This window comes from Vanessa atalanta, chromosome 25 (genome assembly GCF_905147765.1).
Source record: "Vanessa atalanta chromosome 25, ilVanAtal1.2, whole genome shotgun sequence".
Lineage (NCBI taxonomy): Eukaryota > Metazoa > Arthropoda > Insecta > Lepidoptera > Nymphalidae > Vanessa > Vanessa atalanta.
In genome coordinates, this window is record NC_061895.1 from 4106661 (window position 1) to 4127137 (window position 20477).

Consider the following 20477-nt stretch of genomic DNA (forward strand, 5'->3'; position numbering starts at 1 on the left):
ATAAAATACTCATTCATTATTCAAAATTAAAAAGCAAATGAATTGTCTATGGAATCACAGAACGGAATCTTGTAAAAGATTAGGCCATTTCATAAAACAAATGTATAGTAACTCGCAGAAAATATCTTCGGGACAGTTGTATTTATTTCAGCTTTGCATTTTAATTTAAATTGAATCGTGAACCGCAATATAGGCCCATTCTTGAGGATTCATCTACGACTCTAGCGGAAGGGTTAGCAGTCTTGATTCTGCAATAGAAAAAGATTTGCATTGAGAGGAGACGTAAGGTAAACATCGATTTATTTTCTCCAAAAATGGAATCGGTCGACGTTATTATTGAGTAAATGTTTCTAAATGATTTATATAGTGCCTCGAGTGTTTATAATTATTTTTAGTGCATCCTTGTACGAAATGAAAGTTTGACTTATGCCACATATTCTTTTGAATGGCAGCTGGCGGACGTACTTTAGCGTAATAGTAGGTACATAAAATGCTACGTAAACCGTATACAAGTGTTATGCATTATTATTTTGCTGTTTCTATGAGTGATTGAGTATTTTAGTTTATTTCCAGACCTACGTAGATATAGTGAATTGAATTGTTTTTTCCACTGTGAAATGTCAAATTATGAACTTGTCAAAGCTAGGTTGAGTCATTGTTGCAATCACTTTATCATTCCAAGTTATTACTAAAAAACCTACTTACACTGTTTACTTTTACTAAAAGTCATATTCAAGCTTTGGGTAATAAAATATTTTCAATAATATTATGATACATTGTTTTTATAGGTCTTACATTATATGCTATTTCTTATGAAAACTATCTAAATGGTAAAGTACTTTATTGTTCTGTGAATCTATTGTGATTCATTCATAAACAAAGTACATTATATAAAAACAATAACATATTTAAATATTTCTCCATGTCCTTGCTTACATGTTATTTTAATATTTGGATAACTTATTGCAATTCATACGAGGTAACTTTCACCTAAACAAATAAAACTGTTATAAACAATATAACACTTATCATTTTTAACATAAAATGCTAATCACTTAAGATATAAAACATTGATAATTATGATACAAATGACTATGATTTTAATTTAATTAATATATGAAAAGTATTTAAAAAATAAGTAAGATTGAGTATATTTTGCAGTGTTAGGTTTTTATTATTACATTTCATTCTTTATATTTTTAATTGTAACAGATTTTTCAACATTTTAAAGAGGACCAGTAGTGAATGCAATGGTTTAAGACTTTATTTTTCTTACTTAAAAAGATTGATCAAATACACATTATTAGAGAAAAATATTTAATTTTGATTATATTTTTAAAACTATACTATATACTTTAATTTTCTGAATGTTAAAGGAACTTCACAGAAAACATTTTTTTATAATGCTCTTTATCCAAATACATATATATATTTGGATACTTTGAAGAGTAATTTGAATGGTATATAGTATCAACTTGTCTAATAATTTTTCATGTATTATATTTATTCAGAAATTGATCAAATATCATATTTTTTTGTATGTAATGTAGAATATTTATAAAATTTAATTGTCTAACAGTAATATGCAAAATATCTAATCTTTAAGTATTATTTTGTGTGAGTAATGCGTGATTTAGAATTGTATATGTAACTTTATATAAAAGTATTTTTTTTGTACTGAAATTTCAACAATATACTCCATAACTTATAATAGCAATTCTAAATGCTAACAGCTAATCACATACATGACTTTCTAATATAACTTACATAACATATCATTGAAGCTTTGATAACATCTCATCAAATACCTTACATTCTCTGCAATATACTGAGGATTTATTTGCATGTATTCTCATGTACTCGGTATTTCGAAATGATAAATATCTTATAACTCAATAAATATGATTGTTTCTCTCGTTTTATATGTGTAAGCATTTACAGATACAATCTGTTGAAGTGCCAAATTTAATGTACATAGAGGTTCGCAATTAAATAAAATACTAATATAAGTACAGTTTGTTCATGGTTTGTTGTTGTGTGTGTATTTTTCAATATATAAATGTGTTGTTTAATTTCAGGTAAAAGAGGCACGGGTTTGTTCACATATACTGAAAAGTACAGAACATTTAGCTCTTAGGGCTAGGATGTCAGTGTTGAATCAGAGTGGAGAAGAGCAGGTAATTTCTAGAGATATTAAATCACAAGCATAATCATTGTTTTGAATTTCGAATACCTATATTAATAAGGTACAATTTTATTGAAACAGTACTAAGTTAAAAAGAAAGAAAATTATAATGCAAGTATTTAACTGATATACTAATAAATTTCGTCAAAAAAGGATTACTAATACTTAAACATTTAGTATTACAAAATTACTAACAAGTTAAAGTGTGAAGTGGAACTTTATTTATACATTCTTTATTTACATTTCTATGATCTAATACTCTTTATTTTTGCTAGAGATTATTGTTAAGTATGATCTATACAGGTTGGCGATTTATTTCTTGTTATATGAAATGAGAATATGGTCAGTATAGTCAATATAGTTTTATTGATTAATGGAAAAATAATGTGCTTAAATTCTAATGTTCCTTTAACTAAAACTTTAAGGGTCCCAATAAGTTTCTGGTTCGTACTAATAGGATATAGTTTTAGCAAATGCAAAAAATTTTTTTTTTTATAAATGTGTTAATAAAATAAAGTAAAAGTAGCAGCTGTAACACCTTAATTTATTTACTTAATAGTGTAGAGTGTAATCTGTGTACAAACTTGAACATTTTCATTTTCTTGATGACAAATGTTCTTTGATATGCTTTTGCTGGTGGTCATGTCAGACAGGTGTTTTGATGGGTTGAAATATATATATAATATAAACATGCATTTATGGGTCTATGAGATCTTTTTATTACTTTTGATATAAGATTTTTTTAAGTGACACATAGCTCAATATAGGACAAAGGATTTTATGCCATAAACAACCATTCAACAAAAAAGTTTCTGGAAAACTTGTAAAAAATTTATAGTATGTTTTGGTTTCCATTATGAGGGTATTGGAACCGAATTTAAAGATTTCTATGTAATTGATATATTAGTAATGGAGCAATACGATGACTGATTAATTTCCTTATTGTTTTTTTTCCTTACTAGGAGGCAGGAAACCTTTGCGACATTATCAGGCTGTTTTAATGACAGTGTGTTTGAAATTGCATTAGTATTTTTTGGTTTTCGTTTAAACTGGGTCAATAGATAAAGTAATAAATACACCTAACTGTATTTGAACTGTCCATTAATATTAATGAGGTATCCATAAAGATTACAAGTTGTGATTGGTGGGTGTGGCCTAAACAAGACATGTTGAAAACAAAATAGGTTTTACTAATTATTTTGTAATTATTAAGTGAGTATTTTAGTAATGATTTGTTGTCATTCTTTTAATTTATTGAAATATTCACATAAATTACGAATATAATGTGAATTAATTTTTATATATTATTATTTTAATCGTAAATTGTTACTTTTAATGTCTATAGAATTATATAAAGTGTGTTTTTTTAATTATATTATCTTTGAGTAACATTTATTACAGCATAACATTAATTTAGTGTTGTTAGGATACATATTAAAGAGAGACAGTTTAAGTTTTTCAAATTTTATTCAATATATTCGTACAAAGTTATGCGTCTTTCTAATAATAACACTTTCTTTAAAACGTTTTCTTGGCATTTGTCAGATCTTTATATGATTTCCGCCTGACCTCCATCCTTTTAAGGTGAAATACATTGTAGTAGAAATAAATTTCTATCAAGAGTTTAGAATCATATAGGCTAGATCATTAAGATGGATGGTTTTCGCGAAACGAATATTTGTACGTCACACACGTTGTACAATAGGAATGACATTTTTAATGTTTCGATTGCCGCTGGTCCGCCAGTTAATATATATTTAAATCTGAAAACTAACAAATATTATTGATATTCATTTATTTTTAGTTTATACTAATTCAACCAGCATGTATAGAATATAATAAAAAACTAACAATTAATTTAAACTAAAAAATTACCTTAAAGAACTACTAATATTACCTGTATGTACAGAATAGAATAAAATTAAATTCTATTATATTACAAAATGCTGCAGTAAATAGCATATACATATATGTACGTGTTTTAACCAAGTTACTAAACAATATTGGGTTTAATGAACTGTAAAATACAGTGTACTAATAGCCCAGTCTCTTAGCTGGTCTAAGGACTACTTTCTTGTTGGTCTGGTCAAGAAAGGCCTTAAAGAATTGCAGATTAAGAAGACTGTAAATTGTAAATTGTTTGCCTACCTCTGATTTGTAATATACAATAGTGTTTATTCATAATATATTTTTTGATTTCAGGTGGAATGTCCCCTGTGTATGGAACCCTTGGAAGTGGACGATCTCCACTTCTATCCGTGCACATGTGGCTATCAAGTGAGTTATGTTTATTATATCATAATATGTTATCAATCTCAAACACATACACTGATGTTGAATCTGTTGAATGAAATCTCTAGAGGCTCAAAAGACTTATTATCCCTTTTATAACACGAGAGAAAGAGATGGCATTATTTTTTCTATTAATATACTTAAGCTTAAAAATGTTATCTAGGTAAGGTACCAATATCTAATTAACTAACTAATACATGTGTACATTAAATCTAAATGGTAGGTAATATAACAATTCATTAATGAATGTTGTAACCTTTTTTAACAATTTATTTAAGTTTTTAAGGGGGAAATATATAGAAACAGCAACAGGTTGAAGCCTTATTGAAGTAAGCTCTTACAAGTACTTTTGACTTGTATTTTGTAAACTGTTGCATGACAATCATAAGTCAAATTATACCAATGCAAAAAAATATACAGTATATTGTATGTATGTTATTAAAACAATAAAATAATAAGAAATAACTATGTAATAGTAAGATTTTAAAGTGTTTATCATATCCAATTAATTATTTAAGAAATTTACAATATTATCTTTCAGATATGCAGGTTTTGCTGGAATCGTATTCGGGAGGGCGAGAATGGCCTTTGTCCAGCGTGTCGGAAGGCCTATCCGGAAAACCCGGCAGATTTCACTCCTCTCAGTCAAGAACAGGTACATGTATTTCTATCTCTGTTTGACTCTTATATGCTTGAAAAATCTCATAAATTCATAATTAAGTAAAACGAGGACATGATATTTTGGCATACTATTATAGTAATCATGAATAGTACCATGAAAATAAATAATATAGCATGTCTGATGATATTCAATGACATATTGATAAGGATTTTAAGGTTTTTTAATTATAATTACTGTGTATTATATTCTGGTTGTTGCATTGATAACACTTAAAAATAATAAAATAATACTGTTGAAAATGGTGCTAAATATAGTATTTTATAGCTAGAAGAAAATTATATACTGTTGCATTGATTATATTATGGCTATTTTTTATTAATTAAATTTTAAATTCTTATTACGCGATTTTGTAGGTGGCCGCGATAAAGACGGAGAAGAAAGCTCGCGAGCAGAAGCGACGCAACAAGACTCTCGAGTCTCGGCGAGCGCTCGCGAACGTTCGTGTGGTCCAGAACAACCTCGTGTTCGTCGTCGGCCTACCCGTGCGTCTCGCCGACCCCGAGGTACGACATCAGCATTATAAAACCTTACTAGTAAATCTTGAAAACAAATTAATATAATACCACAACAAAATTATCTCTATGATAAGATAAGAATAAAAAAAGGGTTTACCTTAACATTTAAATTAATGTTTTCAAGAAAACTTTTCTGTAAAAATTTACATATAACCATATATTTTTTTTTATATTTCCAGATCCTAAAGCGGCAAGAGTACTTTGGCAAATATGGCAAAATTCACAAAGTAGTTATAAACCAAAGTACTGCATACGCAGGGTCACAGGTGAGAGCGTTGTTTATCGATTCCCATAGAATAAATAGTTCAATAGACTGTTATCCTAAAAATGGTTTACCACTAAAAGAAATATAAATTCGTACAATCGAAAAAATATTTTTGTACACTGTTTATCGTCTAAGACACGTATTAATTATTTTGTAAATTCGTAAAAATGATAGAGTGTGGCTACTCCTGTCTGGCATTGCAGGGTCCGTCCGCGTCGGCGTACGTGACGTACGTGTCCCCGGCGGACGCGCTGCGCGCCATCCAGGGCGTCAACAACGTGACGCTGGACGGGCGCGTGCTGAAGGGCTCGCTCGGCACCACCAAGTACTGCGCCAACTTCATGAAGAACATGCCCTGTCCCAAGCCCGACTGCATGTACCTGCACGAGCTGGGTCCGTACCGCCGCTCTCCTCTACTTTATGTTTATTTGTAGCGTACAGACACTGAGAAATACTGATATTCAAATATAATTAAGATTCTATTATTTGAAAGACGACGTACCCCTGAACTTGACTACTGAGATCTCGTGTTCCTTGGATGTGTAATTGAAGTGGATCACTGAACCTATTTCATCAAAAACGCTTATTTTCAAGGAATTAGCCATCGAGACAATAGTAGAATAAAAAGCAATATGTATTTGGGTTGATAGGGTCAGAGAGCCAGGAAGAGTTCAAAAGTCGGCGACGATTCAGATTCTATTTTATACAGAGCACTGGAAAAGAAAAAATGTGTTTACATTCAATTAAATAAAAATACTAATGCAGTGCATTTGATATCTACTTGTAGCAAATAAATATTACAAATATCCATTTTAAACAAGTGCTTAATTTAAAAAAATATAATTTTGTTTACTGGAAATCTTACGCACATATTTAGATTATTAATTGAGTATTATAGCCTATAAACTATTCATATTCATCACGCATATAAATAGTGTACTTCTGTTATCCACCGAGCAGATCCGAATGCAAATGATATTTGGCAGTGACCCAAGACATATTTCCCTGAATTGTCTACTAAAATAATTATCGAGACCAAATTATCCGTAAGGTCACTAGGTTTAGTATCGATTACTTAAAACTGAATCAATAATATATCGTGGCATAATTTTAGGTGATCCAAAGGCATCATTTACGAAAGAAGAGATGCATGCCGGACTGCACCAGGTCTACGAGCGGCGCCTTCATCAGCAACTGTTGCAGGCGCAGCGAGACCGCCCCGACGACAAGCACGCGCAAGATGGTGAGCATCACACACAACTAACACCCATTCGCCTGCCACCTGCTTCCTGCCACCTATTTGCTACATACTACAACCTGCCAACTGTATACTATCTATCGTCCTATCGAAGATGGATTATTAAATTAAATTTACTATTCATTAAATTATTACACACAAACACAATTATTTACTTTATGTTGTACAAAATGATAAAAGTATACTACCAGCTTATCTTAGCTAGTGCAGGAAATAATTTGTGCAAAAGAAAAATAAATGTATTTACAGAAAATCGTTTTGCTTATACATACACGGATATATTATTTGAAGATACTAAATAATAAGTTTTATGTTATATACCTACATAAAATCACATGATTTTATACAAAATTGTACTATACGCCCACATCTCTCATATGTATAGACCTTAGGATCAGCAAACTTTAAAGTTAGCCAATGAACCTACAAGATATCATATTTATGCTATAAATAAGGCGAGGGACACAAATGCACCTATTAATTAACAGAATGATGTAAACAAAATAAAAAAAAACTCATAGTTGTTTTAATAGTATAATAAATATGGTATTGAAATTGAGGCCAAGTAATAAATATACTTTTTATAATAAAAAGTAGTTGTTGTAGTAAAATGGAATGGAGTAGTTGATATTCTTAATTTATTATATGCTATCCATTTCAGGTAATTCTAGTACGAATGCAGAAAAAGGCAGTTCTAAAGATGGTAAGCCAGGATATTTATGTTTCAAGGTTATTTTATTGAGATTATTTTTAATGAAGTGAATCTAATCATCGTTAAAATATTATTTCAGGTAATCAATCGAACTTTATACCGACAACAGTGATCACATCGTCTCAAATAAATATAGTCAGCACATCTAAGTAAGTATATCTTATGTCGTTAATATATTGAATACACAAAAGTGTATTATTTCAATGTAATTTAAATCTTTCGTTTTGTTCGGCAATGCATATATCGTATCTTTAATAAAATACCGCAAATCGTTTTAATTTTTTTAATATTAAATAGTATTAATAAACAAGGCATATTAAACTGTCTGAGTATAACATAGATGATAAAAAAGCTTGGAGTTAGTATTCGTGATTTTCATATGGACGTACATAAATTTAATTGTAATTAATGATTGTGCATGTACAATGTACATGTTTGTTGAAAAAGAGTAAATAGTGATTGCCGGTGCTTATTAGAATTTACATTCCAACTGGTTATATATTAAATATTTTGTAAAATTACCATTTAAAGGTGCTTGTAAAAGTCTACTTGATTAAAGTATGTTTTTTACTAATTGTAACATCTGTTACTCACAATAGATCAAAGAAAGATTCGGTAAATGGTAACGGCAACAGTAACGGCAGTAGCAGCAGCAATAGTAGCACTAATGGCACAAGTGTTGGCAAAGAGGCTTGGCCCAGCCTTGGATCGTCACCACCTGCAGACAGCCCCGCCCGGAAACAAAACAGTCCCAAGCCGCATACAGGTTAGTTAATGAAATTCGATAAGTCTTGCAACATTATAAATTTAAAAAGATTGAATTTTTTTGACAATGATTTTAAAGTAACTAACTAAGTTGCATTGCATGTTTTAAAAAAATATATAATTGCTTATACTTTTTATATTATTTTCCAGTTAAGTCACAAGAAAATGGCACATCAGAATCGTCCAGTCCAACGCAGCTACAAACACAACAGTCTCAAACAAAACATAGCAAAGAAAATCACACAGACAGCAAGCCAAGCAGAAGTAATAAGGACAGCAATAACACAAATGGACAACCTAGCAAGAAAAGCAAATCAGAAAGCAAATCAAAACAGAAGAATAGTAATAGTATTATAAATGAAACAAGTGAAACAGAAATTATCGATAGCAAACCAGAACAGACTAGTCCAAACAGTACGCAGACACAGCAAAACTCAGTCTTCGATAACGACACACAGAGCTATTTATCAAATGAATTAGATGAATTGGAATCAGATAGACACAGCCTGTTGGAAAACCACGATTTATTAGACAACAGCGATCACAGCCTCCTAGACGACGATAATACACACAATCTACTAAATGATGCCAACAACGAAGTTATGATGATGCAAAGGCATAGAGAAATGCTCGCAGGGCTAGTCGATAATAACCATTTATTGCCTCAAATGAAAAGCCCACTAGTGAATGGTTACGGGTTGTTAGACAGGGATACAATGAGTTATCTAGGTAATGATAGGCAGATTAGTCAAATTAACCATGGTCTGATGGACCAGAAGGAAATGCTGCTCAGAGAACGCAGTCGGAGCAGCCTGCTAATGAGACAGAACGAAATGCTGGCTAGGCAGCATAATGTAATGGTGGAACCAAAGCATTATGTGCCAAATTCTAGTATAGGACTTGAGTCTGCTAGTGAATTATTAGGTAAGGTAAACGTTTACGTTCAGAATCATCGTTATATTGAAATCAATAATAATCTTGACACTGACATATTACATTTCAGATTACTTTTTTATATGTGATATTAAAGCAATGTTTGTTTAATCGAGATTAACGTAAACAGCCTGTGTCTTTTCAGGTGCTAATTTTCATCCAAATCACAATATGCTTCCACCGTTCGGTATGAGAGTAGACAATTCAATGGGCTCAAGCTCTTTAGGGAACACAATAACAAACACACTAACCGCAAACTCCTTGTCTAATCCTATTTCCGCAAATACATTGGCGAACTCTATGGGCACGAACAGTTTAGCTGCAAATTCAATGGGAAGTTCCATGGGCAGTTCTATGGGTGGGTTCATGTTGCACACACAACAGATGCCGCAGATGCAAAGCCCACAGATGCAGAGCGGTCTCGTCAATGGATTCGATACGCCACAGTCTGCTGTGAGTTGAAAATGATTTTATTTCAAATATAACACCATCAATTTTGTTTGTCGATAACAAAACTATGATAGTGAAAATTAAATAATTTCATAAAGTACATGAAACATGTATATTTTTAACTTGTTTCAAATTCATAGATAAAAAATTATTATATATAATTTACACTATAAAAATGAATTAATCAGTCCAGTTGATGTAGCTATAATAAGTAACCTATACGTAATTGACACATCACTGTTACAGAGCGAAGGTCGTTATCAGGCTGAGACTATGGATAAGTTCTTCACGGACTTCCACAAGGCGCAACAGATGCGGTTGCTGCTGGCTCGAGGCGAAGAGAGGCGTCTCGAACGAGACCTGCCGCCGCACGCCATGCTCAGCGCGGAGAGACTTGAGATGGAGCACAAGCACAGGTACTTAAACTGTTGCTACACTAGAAGCGATAACATAAATGCTGGTTTTGCGAATTCATGAAGTTGATGTTAGCAATCTCATTTATATCCGGTTACTACAATCAATAAGCCATTATAATAGTAACAATATGGGCCACAGACGTTCTTTAAAAAAAAGGTTAAAATATTGATTGTCGCTTCTGAATATACACTTAATAATGTGATGTAAACATGTAACGTAAAAGTATAAGACTTAAAGAAATTGTGACGATGACCATGTTATCAGTATTAAGAACAACCTTATTAAGCTAGTTAATGTTACCTGATTGCACAGGGTTAAAATTCTTGTGTTAGGTATATGTTTCTCTGAGTTTCTATCGTCGTTCCTTCTTAGGTCTAAGGGGTTCCTTTCCGTACCAGAAGTAGATTTTATTTTGTGTATATAATAGTGTAAGTTTTGATTGTGACTTTAAATTCGTTATGCTTACGGATTATAGTGTTTCAAAAGCGAAAGATTCGAAATAATTCCTATTTGTCGCATACAATTATGAATTATTTCAATGGCTACACGTTTTAACTCAAAAAAGATCGGTAATTAATCTTCAATTATGTTTCGTTAAATATAGGAATTTGACATTAATATATGAACATCACAATCTCGATGTATGCTGGGTTTAGTTAAAAAAAATATTACTTGTCAATTATAAAAATAATTTATTAGAATTTATAAAAAACATAAAATTTAATTTGGGTTGTGTCTTCATGGTTTACAGATATAGGACATAAATATATTGTTGCTAATATCGATAATCCTTAAGCTAATATTTATCGATTGTTTTGGATTTTAATGAATTAAAGATTTGCAAAATAAGAAATATTAAACAAAATGCAAATCACATTGGACGTAGGATGAACAGTCCCTATAACTGAATTCCGTTCTGAATATTAGTATGCTATGTTCCAGAATGAGCAACATGCGTGCAAACGACGTGGGCTCGTGCGGGGGCGGCGCGGGCGCGGCGGGCGGGCGCGCAGCCGGCGACGGGGACGACGACCTCGACTTCGACCCCTTCAAGGAGACGCAGAAGGCCTTCGCGGAGATGATGGAGACCGAGGTCAAACACAACACCATCTCCAGCGGGTATGTGTGCGTCACATTTTATCACATTTACTTATAATTCACTCTCAATTGCTTTAACTATTCGATTGCTATAAGTAACAACAAAATTGTTTTGGTAATGAACACCTACTAAGTTACTATTATTATGGTTTCTGAGAAAAGTTAAATTTTTTTTAAAAAATATAATGATTTAATAACAAAAAGATTTTATGGAAAGGTTCAAAAAGTAAATAAATGCTCCTTAAATACCTTAGTATTTCAACTAGTATTGTAAATATTATTATAATAAGGATTGTTAAAATATCAGTTGATTTTTATTATTTTTATAGTATTCGGTTTGTTTATTTTGTGTTCGAGAAATCTAGATTGTTCTGGACAAATGTTAGAGAAATCATTTTGTTTTGTTTTTATATATGTTCTTTTTGCTACAACAACACAACATTATTAAATAAATTTAAATATTCCAGTGACAATATGGATTGCGTGCGCCGGTCACGTCTGCCTCCGCCCGGTTTCAGCCACATGAACGCGTTCGGCATCGGAGTACCCCGCCACCAGACACACCATCAAAGTAAATTAATCATAATATTTATTTATATCTATAACAGAACGGATATAGTAAATTCTTAATCGTTGTGTACAATTTTGCGTAATCTGGGTAAAGATAAATAAAAATTATACATGATATGACTTCTATTTATAAAATCGTAGCCGATTTGCTGGAACATCAGCATTATAGCATTAGAGACTCACTCTAATTTGCTTAACATTGTGAGTTCAACGGCATAAACGATTCCAGGTTACAATTCGAACAACGCAATGTTCTCAGACTGGACACAGATGGACCCTGCCATCATGTCGACCTCGGTTAACTTCGGCAAGGCACCGCCAGCGCAGGGGACCCTCAGTCAGCAGCAGCAAGAGCTTTTCGCGCGCTTCAACCACCTGCAAGTGCAACCCAACGGTGTCAAGCTCCCCCAGTGGCCACAGCAAAAGATGTGGCCCCTACAGCACGGCGCGCCCTACAATGCGATCCCCCTGCCCCCGGGCTTCGCCCCAGCTAAGAACGCGCAACACCCCGCCGAGTGCATCGACGCCAAGTAGACCCACCGCCTCAAAAACAGCGGATACTATATTTTCTATTATTCTCTTTCCGTTGGTGATGTGATCGATAAATCTTTGTATTAAGAGAGCATATTTTAAACGAGAGAAATATGATAACAAAGGAATTTGTAAAATAAATTAACCTATTTGTTTTATTTAAAAAAAATGTTTGATTTATTTTTATTATATCTTATAGTTTCGGCTCCCCGCGTCTTATCATATTTCTTAGATTTCGTTCTGTTAATATTCTCGACTGAAGATATATGTATATTCGTTATATATTATATACTTGCTAGAACATAGCCCTGTTACATCAGATTATTTTTTCTATATAAAAATGAGATGCCAATTTATCGGTTCAGTTTTGTACATTATTGAGCCATTATCCATCATTGAAAAGATCATTAAAATTGAAGTATTATCACTGATTCTTTTAATACATACACCTACATTACCGCGATATATTACAGGCATAATGTAATTATAAATAACATACAAGATAAGTAAAATAAATATATATTTAATGTTATAAGAAATATAATAAACAAAATGTTCTGAAATATTTATATCACTTAATACGACCAAGTAAAATGCAATAAATTCACGACTAAAACTATTATAGTAACAAGATCAAATAAATGACATTTTATTCCCCAAGAAAAATATTTTTTATAAAACTATTGAACCATTATAAAAAAAAATATATTGTTAATTTATGCGAAATGTTAAATACAGAAATATCCGAAAAGATATATTTTATCTTCATTCCTAATTATGTTATTGATTTTTGACATTGAATCAAAGAAAAATAAATGATTCGCAATTTATTTCCCAAACTTAGAAAATTTAAATGACCTAATTCTTTATTAATTGCTGTTTTGTGTTACACAAATGATATGGATGCATTTAAGGTTATATTACAAAGGTTTTCCGTCAATATATCCCCGTGGATCCGGTCCATCCCATGGCACGGTGACACCATTATGCCATACATATAAACCGCCGGTTTCAGGTGTAAGTGCTAATTTCACCACGACTTCAGCAGCTTGTTCTGGACTCACAGTACCAGCTCCTCGTGTCATATCTGACATTACATAACCGGGGTGCACGCAATTTACTAAAATACCTGAAACAATGTTTTAATTTTATTTATGTACTATTAAATATTATTTATCAGTAACAATCGAAGTGGAAACAAGTTATTTTTTTTAATGATTGGATTTGCATTAATCGTTCAAGGAATGTTTTATACATTTTTAAACTGTTGAATTGATACACTCAAGCTTTTAACTTCAGGTAGTCAATAGGTACGTCTACGTTCCGGTATTTTCACAACTATAAAAACCGGTTTTTGAAACGCTATTTTGTATTAACGCCGTCTTTTTCGGCAATTGGACAACCTTCAGCATTAATAAATAGAAGGTAGATTTAAATTATACTAAAATAATACCATTAAATAAACCTAATGTTCAATAGTTACCAACTACACAGTTCTATTTGATTAATTTTTTCATTATTATGAACATATATAATCCTCATATAGATATACAAATTTATATATCACACAATAAATCGCAGTTATAATTAATTGGTGCATTTGTTACTTCTTCACAACTTAATGAACGATGAATCTGGTTTTTTTTATATATAATATGAGGGCTAGAATCATTATAAATTTTCTATAAGCGACTGATCAGCCACAGTAGATGGCTGGTGTCTCCACTTATAAATCTAATTTAATTATTTATATAAATTAATTTCTATACAATTTTACTTTGTACAATATAGCACATACCTCTTTCTTTAAGTCTCCGATTCAGTATAAAAGTATAGGCATTTAAGCCAACTTTTGACACCACATAGGGCGAATCGCCCCAGCCGTCGGAAATTTCTCTGTTAAATTTTACAGAATCTATGTATTTCTTCATTAAACTCTTTAAATCAATTAAGCTAAGATTAGGATTGCTTATTTCTTTTCTTAACTTCTCTGAAGGTATTCGTGATAAGTGTCCAGACGAACTTGAAATATTGAGAATAGTACCATTATCATTCATAAAAGGTAAAATTGCTTCAGTAAAGTTAACTAAAGCGAAAAAGTTAATTAATAAAGTTTGTTCTGCTTGGGTAATCTTAGATTCTTTTGAATCTTTTAGAAACAGAACTCCAGCATTGTTTATTAACAAATCAATCTTACGTGATTTTAAAAATGAACATAAATTTAAAACACTTTTTTCATCGGTTACGTCGAGCTTGTAGTACTGAGGTGTATAACCTAATTTCTGTAATTCTTGACAAGCTGTCTTACCACGGTCTTCGTTTCGTGATGTTAAATATACTAAGCCCTTAAAATTTTGACATAAACCTTTGACGATGGCAAAACCTAGGCCCTTATTAGCACCTGTTACAATCGCAGTTTTGTTTTCACTCATAGTTTGTTGCCTTAACAATTTATTTATATCAATACCAAACAGCGTTACGGTTGTTATTATAACTTACTGATACTTAGTCGGTATCTTAAAGTTGCGTGTAGATATTGCGGTATTTATAATTTATTAGTGATAACATTCGAGTTTACATATATATGATATATATATTCGTTAACAAGCGCGTATCGCATACACAAATAAATACTTTTGAGGAATTGAATTGCTCGGTTACTCTGATAAAACTTAATTTATTGATATGAAAGCAAAGCTAGTAAATTAATTTGGAGCCTGGCGAATTTGACAAGCAGAATGTCTGTAATATGATTATTTTATTTGTAAAAAATTGAGATATTCTTAAAGCGCTTATTAATAATTCGTAATGCTTGTAATCGTGATATATATAATTTTAATGTCCTTGAGAACTCTCTAAAAAACTGTCAAATCAAAGATAACATTTTTCATTAATCAAAAAGTGCTTTTTAAATAAACAAATTAAATAGAGAAATAAATATGGCACAAACATATGTTTTTTAATAAAATGAAAATATTCAAGCACAATATAGCACAGAGAATTAGTGAACTGTGCAGTAATAAATAAAAATCTAATCACTTTATTTTGATCTGTAAGATCTATATTGTCATTATTTTATAAGATTGGTAGCATTGTTTTCTGTAATTGCCAGTGTGAATAAATGAACTTTACTGACTGACTGATAACCATCGATTAATAATAATTAAGATATACCTACGTATATAAAACTCATTCATTCGTTCGTTCCGGTATCAGCTGAGCCGAGTACTGACGTCTGACTGAGTAAAACAGTTTGTTTATTTACTAAGCTCGCAGTTTGAACATTCTAGAATAATAAAAGTTAAATATGTCTTTTTGGCCTACTACGAAACCTTTATTTGGGGACGAAATGGTTTTGCGTTCTATCGATTGGCTGGAAAACTTTCCATGGAGAAATGAAACAACAATAAAAAAAGATAAAGATAAGTACCGTATTTGTTTACATGCTAAGGATTTTTCTCCAGATGATATTACTGTCAAAACAGCGGATGGATTTATTGTTGTGGAAGGCAAGCATGAAGAGAAAAAGGATGAAGATGGTTACATTTCGAGACATTTTGTAAGAAGGTACGCATTACCGGAGGGTTGTCGACCAGAGTCCGTGGAATCCAGATTGTCTTCGGATGGAATTCTTACGATCACTGCGCCTAGGAAACCGGTCGTTCGTCGCGACACAATCATACCAGTTTCACACGAAGGCAGTGTTAAATCCAAATTGTAAAATCCAGTGAACATAATTATTTTTAGAAACTTTGTGGTTATGTGATGTTAGTGTATGAAATCAATTCATTAATATTATAATGTAACAGTGTAATTTGGTGCATTCAATTAATGTATAGTTTATATCATTATGTATATCGAATAAGCCTGAACTTAAAGTCTGAGTTCATTCCTAAGTTTAATTTTGTGTAAATACTAAATAACTATATCCGGTTTAATTGGTTTTACTTCTAAGTCTTATTGGTAATAAATGTATATTGTGGCAATAAACTTGTCTATAAAATCTGTCTTACTTATTATTTCTTTTATTAATTAGATCTTGGGGAAATTATTTAAAAGCACTGAGGTACTGAAGTTAAGTTTTAAAATGCTATCACACAATATTGAATATTACTCTATAATCTATAAGTACCTAACTGATATTACGTATCAACATTTTATATTAAAAAATAAACTAAATAATGTTATTATTAATGTGTTTATAAACATTTAATCAATGCAGTCACGAGTACAGTCCGACTTGGTTGAACTTTTATGACTACTTAGACGAATAACTTAGATTTTTCGTGAACATTCTATGTACTGGTATATTTATTATATTCGTTGTTACTTTTGTAAAGACATATGTTTACCACAAATCGGACCACATGATCGGTTATCTGATGGGATCTCCAGTAACGATCAATTCTTGAACAGTCCAAGTCCAAGGATATTTATATAGCCTATCCTCTCTAGCAGAGAATAAATATTAGACGGTATTGTTTTGATACGATGACATCAGCTTTTGGTAGTTCTTATTTAGTTAACCTAACAAAAGGTCATATTACTTAAATTTCACGGCGACTTTGTTAATTTTATGGAATAGATCACACACCGTAAGAATTTAATGAAGGAATCACTTGGTGGTAGGGCTTTGTGCAAACCCGTGTGGGTAGGTACCACCCACTCATCTGATATTATACCGCTAAGCAACAGTACTCAGTATTGTTGTGTTCCGGATTGAAGGGTGAGTGAGCCAGTGTAACTACAGGTGCAAGGGAGATAACATTTTAGTTCCCAAGGTTAGTGGCGCATTGGTGATGTAAGGAATGGTTAATATTTCTTAGAGCGCCATTTTCTATGGGTGGTGGTGACCACTTACCATCAGGTGGCCCATATACTCGACCGCGATATAAAAAAAAGCACTTGGCTTTCACTTGACAAAGAAAACCTGCTGAGTTTCTTCCACCTATAATAATTTTATCAGTAAAATGGCTAAATCCTTTATCACTGCCCTAAGAAAATGTATTTACATATATAATAAAAACCGATTCTTACAGTAGTCGCATTTGAAGTGTTACATCTGACATTGTACATTAGTAATAAACAACATTAACAATATATATGCTTTCGGAAAATGGGTAGGTTCCATTCAAGGACATACTAGTGGATCGCCCGCGAAACTGCGATTATTCAATATATTTTTTGATGTCAAATAATGTACCTTAAGGTCAGTTAGAATTTGAGTTTATCGATTAAAAAATACTTTAATTTTGTTTAGAATAAACTTTCACAATTTACAACTTGAACAGTGTTATTTAAAAAATGTTAATAATTTTTTTAATAAATGGTCAATGCTGTAACTATAACCGGCCTCTGAAAGAGCAATGTATATCGGAGTGATTCACTCTATTTTCATTTGTTTTTTTCTTTATAGTCTAACCGGTCAGTAAATTTTCCCGCTCTCTAATATTAATTATTTTTTAAATCATAATAATTTAGTAAATTGTAATCAAGAATCCTCTTTATTTTTCTGCACTTCGACGACTGGAGCTGATCAAAATGAGACCATAACCGGTTTTTTATGTGTAGCAATCGTCCCATAATCACTTGGACAACAATTGGCTTACGCTATATAATATATAAGATTCTAGCACCGCGTGCACGCTTTGGCTAAATCAAAAAGCGCGCGTTTTCCCGGCTTTCTGTTACACACTTCCGTCCCCTTTCACGAAATCACTCTTACAGATTCAGACAGACTCACAAATAGCATGTGAGAAGATAGATATATTACACATCAAAAATATAGATAATATTTTACAAATATAGGTCTCCGCTGAGAGTATATCACACTTACTGCTTCTGGTAAAAACTAGTTGGTAGGGATCGTATTTGATCGACGATTCAAAAATGTTTTGTTTTGTACAGATCTGATCTCGATATAGTCAATGTATCGAATAGTTTGCGTCGTGTGTAAGTATTTTTTATTTTAAGTTTAAGTTTATTTAGTATTAAAATGTTATTGTATGTATTATTTTCCCTTCCGTTCGCTTTTGGATAGTTTCCATAAAACCTTCATTCTTTATCACTTTAACATTATTATGTATTCGTATGTATGTATGTACGCATCTTTGCGTGTCAGCGAATATAACAAGTTGTAAATATTGATTGCGTTTTGGCTTCACTGTAAATGGAAATTGGCACGAACCCTTCAATCTATGAGTTAATATTACACTAAAGTGTTCAGTATATTGGGCTGGTTTACCGAATATTCGTATTCGGACGGAAGGATTATTTTTCTTTTGGAAATGTCCATGCCTGACGTAGGTATGACGATAACTTTCAACTTGATACATGTGATCCTGCTACAAGCTCTAGTTTTGTGTGCTCAATTATTTTCGAGCAAACTTTTATTAAATAATTACTAGCGACCCGCCCCGGCTTCGCACGGGTGCAATACTGATACTAAATATAATACAGTATGCCATTATATACAAAGTTCATAGCTTTTTGTCATTAGACAATACCAACCGCTATGTTTCTGCGTTTTAAATCTGTAATATCTTCAAAAATATTCTTTTAAATTACATGTTGTAAAGAGCTATATAGACCCCTAATGACAAATGAATGTAGGATGATGACTTGCCATGAAATTTGGCAAGTAGGATCGTTTTATTGATTAGACACCCACTAAAGAAGGTATTTTGGAAATTGTACCCCTAAGGGGGTAAAATACAGGTTGTAAGTTGGTATGGAATGTCCGTCATTTTTTAAATTAGAAACATAAAACTTTATTTTTGGATAGTGATTAAAAATGAGTAGATTGGCATTTAAGCGTTTTTGGATATTCTACCCTAAGGGGGTGAAATAGGGGTTGCAAGTTTGTATCGAATTCTTTAATTTTTTAAGTTTAAACTTTATTTTTAGGCTACTGATTAAAAATATACGTATTCACGCCTTTCTGGATATTCTACTCTAAGGGGTGAAATACACACCAATGTTTTATACAAAGAGTTCCTAAATTAACGTAATATTTTCATTTAATCTTCTGTATATATATCCAAATTTCACGCGAGCAAAACCGCAAGCAACTGCTTGTTCTAAAATAAAAGTAGCATAATTTAGTCCTTATTATATCAGCGGCTAGTGAAAATCCCGTCAAAATCGGTCCAGCCTTTCCGAGAGATTAGCCGGAACAAACAGACAGATAGAATTTTTTTTTAAAACTGTTATATTCGTATATTTTCCGTGTATACGTATATATGCATTTAGTAAAAAGCGGTTATTTCAATGTTACAAACAGACACTCCAATTTTATTATATGTATAGACAACAAAGATACCTATTTAAAAATGCATTACAATTTTCTTAATTTTGTTGGTTAGTTTCTTTTAAATAATCTGATAGCATAATTTCAATTTAATCTACCAAAAAATAAAAGCACGTTTTACTTTTAGCTGAATTATAGTGAATCTCTAAAATATTCGTTTATCTATGGTACTATTAAAAATGTCTTAGTTATCATAAATATTGTAATGGACAAAGTATCAAGACCTATTATGTATCATATCGGTCGCTAATTAATCAGACATTTAATTAATCGATATCCGTAGGTGCTTCAACTTAGTAATAAGTAAATGTTTGAGTTTATCTTTTGTAGAAAAAATTAAACGACAATCAATTTTTGATATTGATAAAAATAAATCAGATATGAGATTACATAAACCTCATCTATATTCTTTGAAACAGAACAATGTCCATTTTGGATATAAGAACACGCTTAAGCATGCGTCTATAGTTTTGTAAACTGATCCATAATACGTTC

General features: G+C 31.7%; 3 protein-coding genes across 5 annotated transcripts; 2 read left to right on the forward strand and 1 right to left on the reverse strand.

The window, feature by feature from the left end:
* Nucleotides 1-59: 59 nt before the first annotated feature.
* On the forward strand, nucleotides 60-13100 carry LOC125073691. Of its 3 annotated transcripts, none has more exons than XM_047684658.1 (17): nucleotides 60-287; nucleotides 2079-2177; nucleotides 4388-4462; nucleotides 5019-5132; nucleotides 5513-5662; nucleotides 5854-5940; nucleotides 6143-6332; nucleotides 7054-7182; nucleotides 7859-7900; nucleotides 7989-8058; nucleotides 8509-8675; nucleotides 8825-9598; nucleotides 9753-10060; nucleotides 10304-10473; nucleotides 11417-11593; nucleotides 12040-12143; nucleotides 12372-13100. In XM_047684658.1, exons 2-17 carry the CDS (start codon nucleotides 2145-2147, stop codon nucleotides 12674-12676), a joined length of 2895 nt encoding a protein of 964 aa, XP_047540614.1. In that variant the 5' UTR covers nucleotides 60-287; nucleotides 2079-2144; the 3' UTR covers nucleotides 12677-13100. The 3 variants fall into 3 exon arrangements, with proteins under 3 accessions (XP_047540614.1, XP_047540616.1, XP_047540615.1); XM_047684660.1 differs by having other exon boundaries at nucleotides 12402-13100; XM_047684659.1 differs by lacking the exon at nucleotides 60-287 and adding an exon at nucleotides 369-481.
* Nucleotides 13101-13183: 83 nt separating this feature from the next.
* On the reverse strand, nucleotides 13184-15603 carry LOC125073692 (carbonyl reductase [NADPH] 3-like). Its single transcript, XM_047684661.1, has 2 exons — nucleotides 14472-15603; nucleotides 13184-13802 (listed from the first exon to the last, which is right to left on the reverse strand). The coding sequence occupies exons 1-2, from the start codon at nucleotides 15103-15105 to the stop codon at nucleotides 13594-13596; spliced, it is 843 nt and encodes a 280-aa protein (XP_047540617.1). The 5' UTR covers nucleotides 15106-15603; the 3' UTR covers nucleotides 13184-13593.
* Nucleotides 15604-15857: 254 nt separating this feature from the next.
* LOC125073724 (protein lethal(2)essential for life-like) lies at nucleotides 15858-16678 on the forward strand. The gene has a single exon (XM_047684712.1). The coding sequence runs from the start codon at nucleotides 15981-15983 to the stop codon at nucleotides 16392-16394; it is 414 nt and encodes a 137-aa protein (XP_047540668.1). The 5' UTR covers nucleotides 15858-15980; the 3' UTR covers nucleotides 16395-16678.
* Nucleotides 16679-20477: the final 3799 nt, after the last annotated feature.